The following is a 14,359-nucleotide window of genomic DNA, read 5'->3' as shown; positions in this document are numbered from 1 at the left end:
CATATCAGGGTAAAGCTTGAGGCTTCTTTCCAAACCACATGTTCTATTCCTCCAACCTTTATTAAGATGAGAACTCATCGTGATTTTGTGGAAGGACTGTGTTATAATCCAAATGTGGGGGAATGAACAAAAAGCCTTTCAGAGGCTTGCTGCCTGGTGAGGAGTAAAGATAATTCAATTATTATAATTCAGTATAGACTCATTACAAGTAGTAAAGGAGGCACAAAACACACTGTGGAATCAAGGGAACAGGGAGACAGAGTCATTGCACCAAAGATGACACGGTGTCTGGCAGAACCTCATATAGTATATCTGTTGGAGAACATGCTAAGATACTTGGTAGAGGGTCCTTGAATTTTGAAATAAGGCAGATACTCTAGATTTGTATCCTAACTCTGCCTTACTAACTTTTCCAACTTGAGTCTAGGTAGTTTAATAGGCTTATAATGTGAAACCAATTCCCGGTAGGGTTGTTAAAATTAAATAAAAAAAGTAAAGCACCATTTCTGGCACATGTTAGGAATTTGGTAAATGCTGATTTCCTCCTCCCTAAAATTAATATATTTTGGTTAATAGAAGGGATTTTACTTGATTAGAATTTGAGTTCTTATATTTTAAAAGGAAAAATGTCAGTCATTAAATATAATTAGTTGTGTTTGGTTTCTTTTAGATGATTTTCAGACTGCCCAACTATTGGCACTTGTATTGGAATTGTTAACATTTTGTGTGGAGCACCATACCTACCACATAAAGAACTACATTATTAATAAGGATATCCTCCGGAGAGTGCTAGTTCTTATGGCCTCGAAGCATGCTTTCTTGGCATTATGTAAGTGTTAGAATTATTTATCATCTTTGTATATTGTCATGTTGGTATTTTTACATCTTATTGCCCAAATGAAGAGACCACTGATTACAAGTCAGGAGATCTGGGTCGTAATACTAGCTCTGCCACTGATTATGCAGGTTTGCCACACTGAGCAGGTGTTTTTCTTGACTCTCTTCTTACTCAATATACAGTAAGGGAGTAGAATGTATCTACAGTGTTATATTCCATTACTAAAACAGCACCATTGATCATTTTACCTTGGATATTTTATAGCAGGGGTGGCAGACTACAGCTGAGGCCAGATCCAGCCCGTGGCCTATGATTGTACAGCCTACAAGCTGAAACATGTTTATGTTTTTAAAAGGTGACCTGAGAAGAGGGAAATGAGTATGCTACAGAGACCATATGTGGCCCACAAAGCCTAAAATATGTACTAGGTGGACATTTGTGAAAACATTTGTAGGCTCTTTTAGAGCAATATAGTCTCATAATAAGATTGTTCTTAGACATAAATTTTTCAAAAATTGACTTTCAGTGTTCTTAAGACCCTAGTTTGTTAGAGAAAACTATGTTTCTGAATTGAAAATAGGTTAATTCAGAATGTTCTTTATCAAGCAGCAGCCAGACATCTCAGGTAATGAGTTTCCGTATGTAAGTGGTCCTTACTGGTAAGTTGTTAGACCAAATTTAGGGGCACCTTAGAGGTTCTGTAAGAGATTTCTGCTGGTAATTTAATTTTTGCCTTTTGGTTTTTAAAGGTAAGTTTGAGTGTTTTTTGTTGTTGTTTTAAGCAGTCATAGTCATGCACTAATTAGAGGCCTGAATATATATCCGTTTTTGCTCATCTTCATTTCTAATTGTTTTGCTTAATTGATTTTTTTAAATCCTTAAATCATATAATTACATATTATTGAAATAATTGTAAATTAAAATTTATTTAAAATATATAAATAAATAAATGGCCAGGCGCAGTGGCTCATGTCTAATCTCAGCACTTTGGGAGGACGAGGCTGGCAGATCACCTGAGGTCAGGAGTTCGAGGCCCACCTGGGTAACATGGTGAAACCCCGTCTCTACTAAAAATACAAAGCTGGGTGTGGTGGTGCATGCCTGTAGTCCCAACTACTCGGGAGGCTGAGGCAGGAGGATTGCTTGAACCTGGGAGGCGGATGTGGCGGTGAGCTGATATTGCGCCATTGCACTCCAGTCTGGGCAACAGAGAGAGACTGTCCCCCTACCCAAGAAAAATAATAATAAATTTTATAAAAGCAATGTTGATTTCTTTTAAAATACATTAAAATTCCTATCAGGGCAATATTATATTCATTTTCTCATATACCTATCACAGAAAAGTGAGAACACCAAGGCCAAGGTTAGAGGGGGAGCTTATAGCTCTTTGACTTGTTCTTTTATGTTGACAATAGAGTTTTGTTCAAGTGTGGAAAAGGGAATTTGAGAACAGAATGGAAAAACTGAATAAATGAATAAATTTAGTTTCATTTTACCAAACATATTAAACACTACTATATTTCATTGATTCAAAAAATGTGCATTTTTACACATTATTTCTGAAATCAAGATGAGTCTTCCAATTAACCTATTTATGCCTAGTGTTCCATTATTGGAATGCTAAGCTTGTGGGAGTTACTTATATCCTGCTCAAGGTCATCACCCAGGTCTGATTTTTTTTTTTTTTACAAAAAAAAAATTTGCAACCTCTAGCATAAATGGGTTCATGGCATGTCACTATAATTGGTAGCTCAATCAGTGGCATCTTAGATTTGATTACTGTCTTACATCTGGTGTACTAGGAAAATGAAGATGGTTATGACCTGGACTTGGCCATCAACGGAATCAGTTCATTAGGAGGAGAGAGTCATGTGAAAATCAAAATGCAACAGTAATAAGCACTATATTGAGGGTGTTTGGATGCATAGTGGAAATAATTCGTTATAATTTAATGAGGCAGATGAAAAATTTCACCCAAGTGGTAACTTGAATTGTGTCTTGGTCATGGGAGAGTATTGCATTCTTGGTTGAATACACAGTTAAGATGTTAGTTGGATAAAAAAAGTGTGGACAAAGTATATTTGGTCTTTTTTTCTTCTTTTTTCTTTTCTTTTTTATTTTTGAGACAGAGTCTCACTGTGTCGCCTTGGCTGGAGTGCAATGGCGCGATCTCAGCTCACTGCAACCTCCACCCCCCAGGTTCAAGCAATTCTCCTGCCTCAGCCTCCTGAGTAGCTGGGATTACAGAAGCACACCACCACGCCCAGCTAATTTTTGTATTTTTAATAGAGATGGGGTTTCACCATGTTGGTCAGGCTGGTCTTGAACTCCTGACCTCGTGATCCGCCTGCCTCGGCCTCCCAAAGTGCTGGGATTCAGGCGTGAGCCACCGCGCCTAGCCTACTTGGTCATTTTTAAAGAGAGTCAGGACAATGCAGCTGAAAGGAAAGAACTTTTCTTTAGTTCAGTTCCTCATTTCATTATTTTGCTTGCAGTATTACAAAGAAAATTTCTCATAATCTAATGAGAACTATGGAGAGAATCTTTTAAGTAAATGAAAGTTTATTGTTCGAAACTATGTTAGCAAAATCTTAGTTATGTTTCATTGTTGATATTTTCCAAACTGAGTCAGGTTATCGTTAAACCTAACTCTTTGAAATGACTTCTTGGTGTACCTCTCTTCCCAGGGTTGATATGTAAGTATCTTCCTAACAGAGATGCCTGTCATTAGGAACAAGCTTTTTAGAACTGGCTTTATAGTATGCAATAGGAGTTTTTATCAAAGCTATCTAAGAACTAAAATAAATTTGAGAAAATTTAAGATATTTGTGGTTCTTCTGAAAAAAGTGTACTTTGAAGTATTAGGTGTAGTATTTTTTAAGGGAGAGTTTATTGATATTTAAGTTTAGATGCACATACATAAATGCAGACAGTAATGAGCAGTTAAATGTAACAGTTTGGGAATTTAGGGAGCTTTTAATTTTTTTATATTTGCTGCTGCTTAATTAGTATACTTCGTCATATTTAAAGACAGCTACTTAAGTATGTGGGTGTGTCTAGCAATCCTTTCTAAACTCAGTCTTTATAGGCTAAGTATCAGATCTGTCAATTTCCTTGGCCTTATTAAGTTCCTTGGATCTTACATTATAGCCCTTTAGCTCATACTTTTATGTTGTTTGAGGGTGTTTTGTTGTTCTTATTAAAAAACATGGAAATCTTAAAAAGGAATGAAATAAAGCTTTATTGTAGAGGCATTTATTCTATCATTAGTTACAAAGTAAAAAGTCACAAATTTATTACATGGAATCTCACGTTTTATAAAGTACAGATAAATAATGTTTTTTTGAGATGGTTGAAACTAAGCACATGAGGTTCCTGGAAATGTTAATGAAGGTTAGAGACGTGAGTGGAAGCAGAATGTGCTTTACATTGAAAATCCAGTGGCAATGCCAACTTGGCCTGTCCTGAAAGCTTTCTCCACTCTACTTGGAGTGACTTGACTTCCTAGATCTTACTGGTAAAATTTTGAAAGCAGCTTTTTACTCAACAGCAAAGAATAGTGGTTGGATATTTTTGATGCAGGTTTCTTTTAAGGGATGGATTTGAGTGGTAATAATACAAAGTTCTTGATATAAAAATGTAAGCGCAAATGGAAATAAGGACCGAAACAAAAAGACCACTAGAACCTCATTCTATCTACACCAGCAGTTTCTGGATAGAAGTGCTCTTAAAGAAGTGCGGTGGTGCCCATCTGCATTCCCTTGTCTTAGTGCATTTCAGGAAAAGAGTTTTTCACTCACCTAGGAATTACAATCAGACAAGAGGGGTCAGTGTGTGCGTTTGTGTGTGTGTTATGGTAGGACACAAGTCTCCACAAAGCCCGCAAAGTTGGAGTACAAATTCTTAAAATAGTAATACTCCTGTCTCAATTACTACAAGTTTAAAATGTGGTCTGTTAGCATGAGCTCTAAAGTACTGATTTTTATTCCTAACAAATGGAAATGCCTCAGTAAGTTCCTTTGTCAAATAAGCTTAAAAATACAAACTGAAAATATTGTTTTGGGAAAATAAACCCTTGTTCGGCTTTGACTTATCACACAGAAAGATGCCTCTTAGTGTTTAAAATGTCTTAGTTCACCATGATTATGTTTTAAAATATTCAGTAGTTTAAAAAATAAAATGCAATTATTATTCTATAAACTATTTAGAAACTCCCTGCCCAGAGTGTTTCTTAAGAAAGATACACTCTTAAATAAGTTGCATTGTTAAGGCAGTTAATAACTGTACCTAATTGGGCATTCACTTGTGGACCTCTTTTCTGCCAACTAAAGAAAAATTGAGCTGCTTTACTCCTCTGCCTTCCCACCCAGAAACCGTGTCAGCATGGTTGCCTGGCTACCTGCTCATGAAGGACTTGATTAATAGCAAATTGGCAATTTAACGAGCCACTTCCATGATCTCCAAAGAAACCAAAATACAAACACAATATTTAATCTTGCCAACCGAAGACGATGTGACTGCATGAAGTGAGTATGCTTTTTTGCACTGTTTACAATAACTGGGGCATTAACTTACTGATAATTCCATTTAGGTAAAGAGGGCTTTGTTGAAGTCTAGCTGTCTGAGTATATTTGTGTCTTGACGAATGGTGACTTCAGTAACTCCCCATACCTCAAGATGTAAATATACCTTTTAATCTGTAAGTTAAAGCCTAATTAATTATGAAAATGAAAACTAGAAAAAAATTAAAAAGCATACTCGCTACAATAAGCATAGAGGACCACATTTTAAATAATATCCTCTAAATTTATTTCTAAACTATGGCAAGGCAAATTTTGGGTCACGCAGATTTTTGTGGGTTTATGGCCTTTCGACAGCCACATCTACAAATAAATAAAATTTCCATGAACTACGATGCAAAATAATAAGAGTGTCCAAAAATATTGAAGATCAAATTATTAGTGGATTGCCCTAATAAAACACTGGTATTTTCTATTGAGGTGGATATAAAAGGTCATGTTGAATTTTTTCATCTTAAGTAGTGTGATAGGTTCATTCGTTTGTCTTAGCTCTTATTTTAGATGTAAATTACATTTTGGTCATTAGTAACTGGTTTATTTTCAGGATTTTTCTGGCTTTCTAAGACTTGTGTTCTATGATGACATATACTACTTTTAGAAGACATTTTTCTGATAACACTTTCATAATCCTTATCTTCAGGTTCACAGTTCCAGAAGTGCAAACATCACAAATAATTGTTGATATGTGTTAAATAGTTTTTCTTGGTTTGATGGTTTGTTTTGTTTGGTAAGTCTAAAGTATGGAAGCGTGGTATGTGATTTAAACAACAATGCCTCTGTGTTTCAGGTGCCCTCCGTTTTAAGAGAAAGATTATTGGATTAAAAGATGAGTTTTACAACCGCTATATAATGAAAAGTTTTTTGTTTGAACCAGTAGTCAAAGCATTTCTCAACAATGGATCCCGCTACAATCTGATGAACTCTGCCATAATAGAGATGTTTGAATTTATTAGAGTGGTACGTTCTGTATTTTTAATTAGAATTTTCGTTTTAATTGTTTGAGAAAATTGAATATGCATTACCTAGTATTTTGGCTTATTTATATAATATTTCCTTATATAGTATTTGCTTCCTTATAATAATATTTCCTCATATAATATATAAGCTTCCTTATATAATATTTGGAGAGTTTTTAAAAAAAAAAAAACAGTACCAACAGCCTGTGAGAGATTTGATTCAAGCTACGTCTTACCTCTCAGCAGTTACAAATCTTTTATAGCAGGGGTCCTCAACCGCTTGGCGGTGGACCAGTCCATAACCTGTTAGGAACCAGTGCACAGCAGGAAGTAAGCTGCAGGCAAGCTCCTGTCAGATCAGCAACAGCATTAGATTCTCCTAGGAGCATGAACCCTTTGGTTAACTGTGAGGTGGAACAATTTCATCTCCGAAACCGTGCGCCCCCCACCCTGACCCCAGTTTGTGGAAAAATTGTCTTTTGTGAAACCAAAAAGGTTAGGGACTGCTGCTTTGTAGGATGGTCACAGTAATCATTTTAAGAAAGCAAAACTACACTTGACAGATAAGCATTTGAATGCATTTTTCTTAGCTTACACATTTCTAAAGACCAATTTCATAATACTCCTTATTCTCTAGTAATGTTATGAGCTAGTGGTTCTCATTGATGCTGTGCAAATTTATCTGGCATGGCTTTTTGTTTTGTTTTTTTTAGAGACAGGGTTTTGCTATGTTGCCCAGCTGGGCTCAAATGATCCTCCCATCTCAGCCTCACAAGTAATTGAGACTATAGGTGCATACCATAGTACGTGGATGTCATGCTTTTTTAAAAGTTGGGATAAAATAATACATAACATGAAACTTGCTATTTTAACCATTTTAAAGTATACATTCACATTGTTGTGCAGCCATCACTATTATCCGTCTCCAGAACTTTTCTGTAACATGCTCTTTTTGGGGCGTGGGGACAGAGTCTCTATTACCCAGGCTGAAGTGCAGTGCCATGATCTTGACTCACTGCACGTTCCACCTCCCAGGTTCATGCGATTCTTGTGCTTCAGCCTCTCAAGTAGCTGGGATTACAGACATGCACCACCACACCTGGCTACTTTTTGTATTTTTAATAGAGATAGGGTTTCACTATGTTGGCCAGGCTTGTCTCGACCTCCTGACCTCAGGTGATCTGCCCACCTCGGCCTCCCAGAGTGCTGGGATTACAGGCATGAGCCTCTTCACCCAGCCTGTGACATGCTTTTAAAATACGCATGGCTACTGTATGTGCTTACTTGGAAGTGGGAACTAAACTTTGAGTACACGTGGAAGTAAAGAAGGGAAAACAGCAGATACCAGGGCCACTTGAGGGTAGAGAGTGGGAGAAGGTGAGCATTGAAAAACTACCTATTGGGTACTGTGCTTACTACCTGGGTGATGAAATAACCTATACACCAAACCCCTGTAACAGGCAGTTTGCCCATATAACAAATACACACATGGACCCCTGAACCTAAAATAAAAATTGATTAATAAAACATAAATGTCCATGGCCAGGGATAGTGGCTTATGCCTGTAATCCCAGCACTTTGGTAGGCCAAGGCAGATTGCTTGAGGCCAGGAGTTAGAGACTAACTCGGGCAACATATCAAGGCCCCATCTCTACAAAATTTTTTCTTTAAAACTTAGCCCTGTATAGTGGTGCATGTCTATAGTCCTAGCTGCTCGGGAGGCTGAGGCGGGAGGATTGCTTGAGCCCAGGAGTTCAAGGCTGCAGTGAGCTATGATCATACCACTATATCTCAACCTGGGTGCCAGAGCGAGACCCCATCTCTTAAAAAAATAAAATACACATACCCAGCCCACACATCAGAATCAGAATCACCTAGGGCAAGACCTGGGCATTTACTTTGTAAAGACCCATAGATAGCTGGGCGCAGTGGCTCACACCTGTAATCCTAGCACTTTGGGAGGCAGAGGCGGGTGGATCACCTGAGGTCAGGAGTTTGAGATCAGCCTGACCAACATGGAGAAACCCCATCTCTACTAAAAATACAAAATTAGCCAGGCATGGTGGTGCATGCATGTAATCCCAGCTACTTGGGAGGCTGAGGCAGGAGAATCGCTTGAATCCAGGAGTCAGAGGTTGCAGTGAGCCGAGATCACACCATCGCACTTCAGCCTGGGCGACAAGAGCAAAACTCCATCTAAAAAAAAAAAAAGACCCATAGATAAATTGGGGACTATTATAGTAGCCAATGTATGTTATATGAAATTAAGCTACTTTTGGTGGGTATGAATTTATTAAATTAAGCTCATCTTGCTAAAATGACATTTTCCTATCATTTTTTCATTACTATTCTTTTCTGTAGGAAGATATAAAATCATTAACTGCTCATGTAATTGAAAATTACTGGAAAGCACTGGAAGATGTAGATTATGTACAGACATTTAAAGGATTAAAACTGAGATTTGAACAACAAAGAGAAAGGCAAGATAATCCCAAACTTGACAGGTAAATTACCATACATTTAAACATATTCGTTCAACATCAAGTTGTGTGGTAGTGGCTTTATTGTTTATTTGATATTATTTGGCTTGACAAGGAACTGGGAAATCAGCAGATAGCAAATAGAAATTGTAGCTTCCTGTGAGGGTCAGCATAAATGTTTCCCTGAAGATTTAGCTGGTTGTTAGTATAATACCTCAGGCATGTATCAAGCTAGATAATGAAAAAAAACAAAAAGACCAAACAGTGGCAGTGAGGCTTCATGTGTTCAAAATAAAATCAGAGCATTATATTACTTGCTTTGAATTTACAAGTTACTAAGGTTACAAATTATCTTTAAAATTGTGTACATTAATCTAAATACCTGGATTTACATTGATATTTTAATATTTGTAAATTTCTTGTTAATTCCCTGTGTTAAGTTTATTAAGTGATATGTAACAGTACAATTAAGTCCATATATGATTGTATTTACTCTGTCTTCTCTGCTCATAGTATGCGTTCCATTTTGAGGAATCATAGATATCGAAGAGATGCCAGAACACTAGAAGATGAAGAAGAGATGTGGTTTAACACAGATGAAGATGACATGGAAGATGGAGAAGCTGTAGTGTCTCCATCTGACAAAACTAAAAATGATGATGATATTATGGATCCAATAAGTAAATTCATGGAAAGGAAGAAATGTATGTTGAAAAAAAATGGGCAAGAGAAAATTAAGGCTTTCTCACTCTAGATTTATTCTTATTTCTTGACAAAATGATTAGTTAATATTTGCTTGGAATGTGTGATGGCATAAGTTTTAAAGACTCCATTGCTTTATGGGATGTGACTGAATAGCAGTGTTGTGCAGGCATAGACTAAGTTTTCTTAATTTGAGTTGAATAAGGAATATACTCTTTCAGGAAGGGTAGCGATACTGAATATGATTTTGAGGGTTTCACTTCTCTGGAGTAAGATCCAGTGAATGGAATTTTGTTTAGTGTTTTGGTGAGCTTCATTTATAAATTGAACTTCAGTGTTTCTACCCAGTGGAGTAAGCTAGTTAAATGCATTTTAGTGTTACCTCATTTGGGAAAATTTTAAAAAGAATGAGTATGAGGGACAACTATTGACAGTATTCTCATTTTTAGTAAAAGAAAGTGAGGAAAAGGAAGTGCTTCTGAAAACAAATCTTTCTGGACGGCAAAGCCCAAGTTTCAAGCTTTCCCTGTCCAGTGGAACGAAGACTAACCTCACCAGCCAGTCATCTACAACAAATCTGCCTGGTTCTCCGGGATCACCTGGATCCCCAGGATCTCCAGGCTCTCCTGGATCCGTACCTAAAAATACATCTCAGACGGCAGCTATTACTACAAAGGTACATTTTGACTCCCATTTTGCCCCCTTTTTTCCCCGATTTAAGCTTTCTCAACAATAATTTTTACTAAGATTCCCTTTGGTTACTGCCACCTAGAACTGATTTAACATATGTGAACTAGAGGATGAGTACCCCCCACCACTTGAACTTACATAAATGTTGAGAAATTTCTGAAAGTTTTTTTATGACCAATGCAAAAGTCTGAATATAGTGTGAATTCTCACTTGGGTATTTTGCATTTTAGAACTGCAACTTCAAATTTGTATGTCAGAACATTTACAGAAATGTTTAAGGTTTTCAGTTATTCTCGAATAAATTTTCCTAACTAATACTGAGATAAAGCCTTTGTGGGGAAATAATAATCTAAATATCTGAATACTTCTGACTTGACTTTGCCAGTTATGGTTTTTTTTTTAAGAAAACTTAAACATTTACTGTCACTAACATTTCATATAAGAAAAGAACAAGGCCAGGTGCTGTGGCTCATAAGGGCCCAGCACTTTGGGAGGCCAAGGCAGGCGGGTCACGAGGTCAGGAGATCAAGACAATTTTGGCTAACACAGTGAAACCCCGTCTCTACTAAAAATACAAAAATTTAGCTGGGCGTGGTGGCGGGCTCCTGTAGTCCCAGCTAATCTGTAGTCCCAGCTACTCTGGAGGCTGAGGCAGAAGAATGGAGTGAACCTGGGAGGCGGAGCTTGCAGTGAGCTGAGATTGGCGCCATGGAACTCCAGCCTGTGCAACAGAAAGAGACTCCGTCAAAAAAAAAAAGAACAAAATCTTAATAAGAAAAATGTAGAGAACATGGAATCTCCGAATAAAACCAGTTTTGGTGGGCTCCTTATGCCAACCACTCTTTTCTTTTGAGACATAATATATTGATTATTGGGCTAGCAGACTAGCAGTTAAAAGACTGGCATTTGGGAATCACTGATCTAAATCAGACATGTAATGCCCATTCAGTCTTTTTTTTTCTGGCGTGAGCTGTAGAGTCCTAATGGCTAAGAAGTGAATCTGAGACATGCTTGAGAGCAGAGCAATATGAATTTTTCCCTTAGCATCTAAATAAAGCAAGGGGCAGTGGTTTCTGGTGAAGGAGCAGGGCCAAAAGGACACCCAGATGAAATGATGAGGAAGAGTCAAGGTACAACTGCTTTCCTAACTTCTAATAGAATAGCCTGTCTACCCTCATTTCTGGTGGTCTCTTTATCTGCTGCAGCTTTCATTTTAGTACTTTTTTTTTTTCTCCTTTTCTTGAGACAGAGTCTCAGTCTGTCACCCAGGCTGGAGTGCAGTGGCATGATCTTGGCTCACTGCAATCTTCACCTTCCGGATTAAAGCGATTCTTGTGCTTCGGCCTCCCAAGTAGCTGGGATTACAGATGTGCACCACCACGCCTGGCTAATTTTTGTAATTTTATTAGAGACAGAGTTTCAGCTTGTTAATTAAAAGGCCAGGCTGGTCTCGAACTCCTGTCCTCATGTGATCCCTCTGCCTCAGCCTCCCAAAGTGCTGGAATTATAGGCATGCATCACCACGCTCAGTCTCATTTTTATACTATTTTAGACTTTATGTTCAAAAAATTTTTAATGTGCTATTCAGTCTTGAAATATTTTTCATTCATTTTCTAACTCCTGGGTAATTTGCTAGGATTATAAACTACTTAAATGTTTTGGCTTTAGGTTGGGTGCAGTGGCTCATACCTGTAATCCCAGCACTTTGGGAGGCCAAGGCAGGTGGATCACCTGAGGTCAGGAGTTCAAGACCGGGCTGGCCAACATGACAAAACCTTGTCTCTAGTAAAAATACAAAAATCAGCCAGGCGTGGTGGTGGGCGCCTGTAATCCCAGCTACTTGGGAGGCTGAGGCAGGGAGAATTGCTTGAACCCAGGAGGTGGGTTCCTGCACTTCACTGCACTCCAGCCTGGGCGACATAGCGAGACTCCGACTTTGAAAAAAAATGTACTGTGTTGGTAGGATCTGTTTTCTTTCTCCAGCCATAAAACACCGGTGTTTTTAATATGTTTTGTTTTCTGTTCTTTAATCCTTATTTCTGAACAGGGAGGCCTCGTGGGTCTGGTGGATTATCCTGATGATGATGAAGATGATGATGAGGATGAAGATAAGGAAGATACGTTACCATTGTCAAAGAAAGCAAAATTTGATTCATAATAATGGCAACGGCCTAGGATCAGTACCTGTTGAAAAAAACTGATTCTTCACCCCTCCCCCATACAAAATCCACAACAACGCGCAGTGGTCTCTTGTGAATGACTGACACAGATCAGCCTCTTACACTTGACTTCTGCTCATCAAGTGCCAATTCCATGGAGCAGGAGGAGGGGATATCATACATTTAGGGGAAAGACTTAAGCCTTTGAGCTCTCCAGCTTGGACCACACATTGCCCTTTTCTCAGGGAAGGAAATGGAAACAAAAAGCCAACAGGGCAGGGGTTTTGTAAGTGGAACTCTGGATTGACTGGTCAGTTGCTACAATCAGAATACGCTTTCTTGGACCATGTTTGAGACTCAGAAGAAGGGGCTTTTCTGCCATAATTCTTCACTAGTTAAGAATGCCAGCAGTTTCTTTGTATAAAGAGACCTGCCTTTAAAATCATACATTCTGAACATTTTAGTCAAACTACAACAGGTTTGGAAAACCTCTGGGGGAGGGGCGAATATAAAGTTTTCCTCTTTTTTATCTGTTCCCTTTGCCCTTCAAACTGCAGATTTTTTTTTTTTCAGTGGGGATTTCTCCCTACTTGATTAAAGATTGAGTGGAATTCTAGATGTGGTCATTTGTGTCATAATTTTTTTTGTTTTATTTTGTTTTTGATTTTTTTTTTCCTCCCCTGAGTGTATGCTTAGTTGTTGAGTATATATATTTGGGACCATTAAAACTTTTTTTGATGTAATATAACCTAACGTTGTGCTGGTACCTGTTTTACCATGTGTAATTTTTGTTCTACATCACAGTTCTTAATTTGTTTAGAGTTTTATGAAAGATGGTATAGTTTTTATTGACAAAAGCAAAGTAATCTTACAACTATGTGCATACAAAAGCAATACTATTTTGTGACTAAATATTTTATATTAAAATTTACATCAGCAACTGTCTTGAGAATTCAGGGAAATAGAGTGGAATTTAAAACTTCAACAGTTTTGTTAAATCTAGAAACATGAAATTAGTATTCCAAAGAGATTCTGAAATTTCTTTTCTTGGGGAAATGACGGTACATTAAATCAAAATTGAGGATGGATGATTTAAAACATTTGACTTTTGAATAATAAAAGAAAAGTGAAGAGTAAGAGAAATTGTATTAGTTGTATGTTTCTTGTTTTTGTTTTTAACTACTCCCTTTGGAATACCAGTTTGACTTGTAAGTGGTGGTTTCTAAATAAATACCTGGCCAGAGGACCATCACCCTTTAAATAGGTTATTTTTGTTGTCTTAGATGTGATCAAATTCTTTCAAGGAAAATGAAAATAACGCTACTTACCCTCACTTTTTAAAGTAAGGAGTTTAGAACTTAAGAATATATTTTCAAATGTGAGTAAAACTTCATATCCTGGAAAGGATGTTATTTTAAGTATCATATACTTTAACTGAGTATCTAGCAAGCACTGTGTGCTTCTCTATCTTGTCTTGTTTATTCCTCAGTAAATTCTAATGGTGGTACCAAAAACAAGACTATATTGAATAGTTGGATAGAAAACCAGAAAGTGTCAACTTGCTACAGTCATTAAAAGTTTTATTATTGGCTAATTTTTTTTTAACAACAAAAACGTTGGGTGCATAATTATGAGATTATATCTCACTAGAGTATAGATCTAATTCAGAGGTGCAAGTTTTGGTTATTAATAATTGAAGTTAATCAACTTATCTTGCAAATAAAGAGAAGAAAAACTCTTAGGATCTAAGCCAATTATATTACGTCTTCCTTTTTTACCTAGAAAGCCCCATGTCAAGTAATGTTTCTGCCTTAAACATACAGTTTAAAACTGACCTTTCTGGGTGATTCTTGAAACACTTGTCTTGGTATTCTGCAGGTTCTTAGATTGAGGGAAGAAGCATCACTTACTTTCACTTTGTGGTCCAGTATATTAACTGCTGGCCTTCCATAGT

General features: G+C 37.3%; 1 protein-coding gene across 2 annotated transcripts in view; it reads left to right on the top strand.

Moving 5' to 3' along the window:
- Positions 1–13,542, top strand: part of PPP4R3A (protein phosphatase 4 regulatory subunit 3A) — a 51,998-nt gene extending 38,456 nt beyond the window's left edge. For both annotated transcript variants that reach the window (XM_017857962.1, XM_017857961.1), the window contains exons 10-15: positions 671–829; positions 6,206–6,375; positions 8,736–8,878; positions 9,368–9,558; positions 10,006–10,232; positions 12,294–13,542. In XM_017857962.1, the coding sequence (XP_017713451.1) occupies positions 671–829; positions 6,206–6,375; positions 8,736–8,878; positions 9,368–9,558; positions 10,006–10,232; positions 12,294–12,404 (1,001 nt within the window). In that variant the 3' untranslated portion in view covers positions 12,405–13,542. The remainder of the gene's footprint in view (positions 1–670; positions 830–6,205; positions 6,376–8,735; positions 8,879–9,367; positions 9,559–10,005; positions 10,233–12,293) is intronic.
- Positions 13,543–14,359: the final 817 nt, after the last annotated feature.

The sequence above is a fragment of the Rhinopithecus bieti genome, unplaced genomic scaffold (assembly GCF_001698545.2).
Source record: "Rhinopithecus bieti isolate Rb0 unplaced genomic scaffold, ASM169854v2 scaffold_41913, whole genome shotgun sequence".
Lineage (NCBI taxonomy): Eukaryota > Metazoa > Chordata > Mammalia > Primates > Cercopithecidae > Rhinopithecus > Rhinopithecus bieti.
Note: the sequence above shows the minus strand (reverse complement) of the source record. Positions and strands in the feature narration are given on the sequence as shown.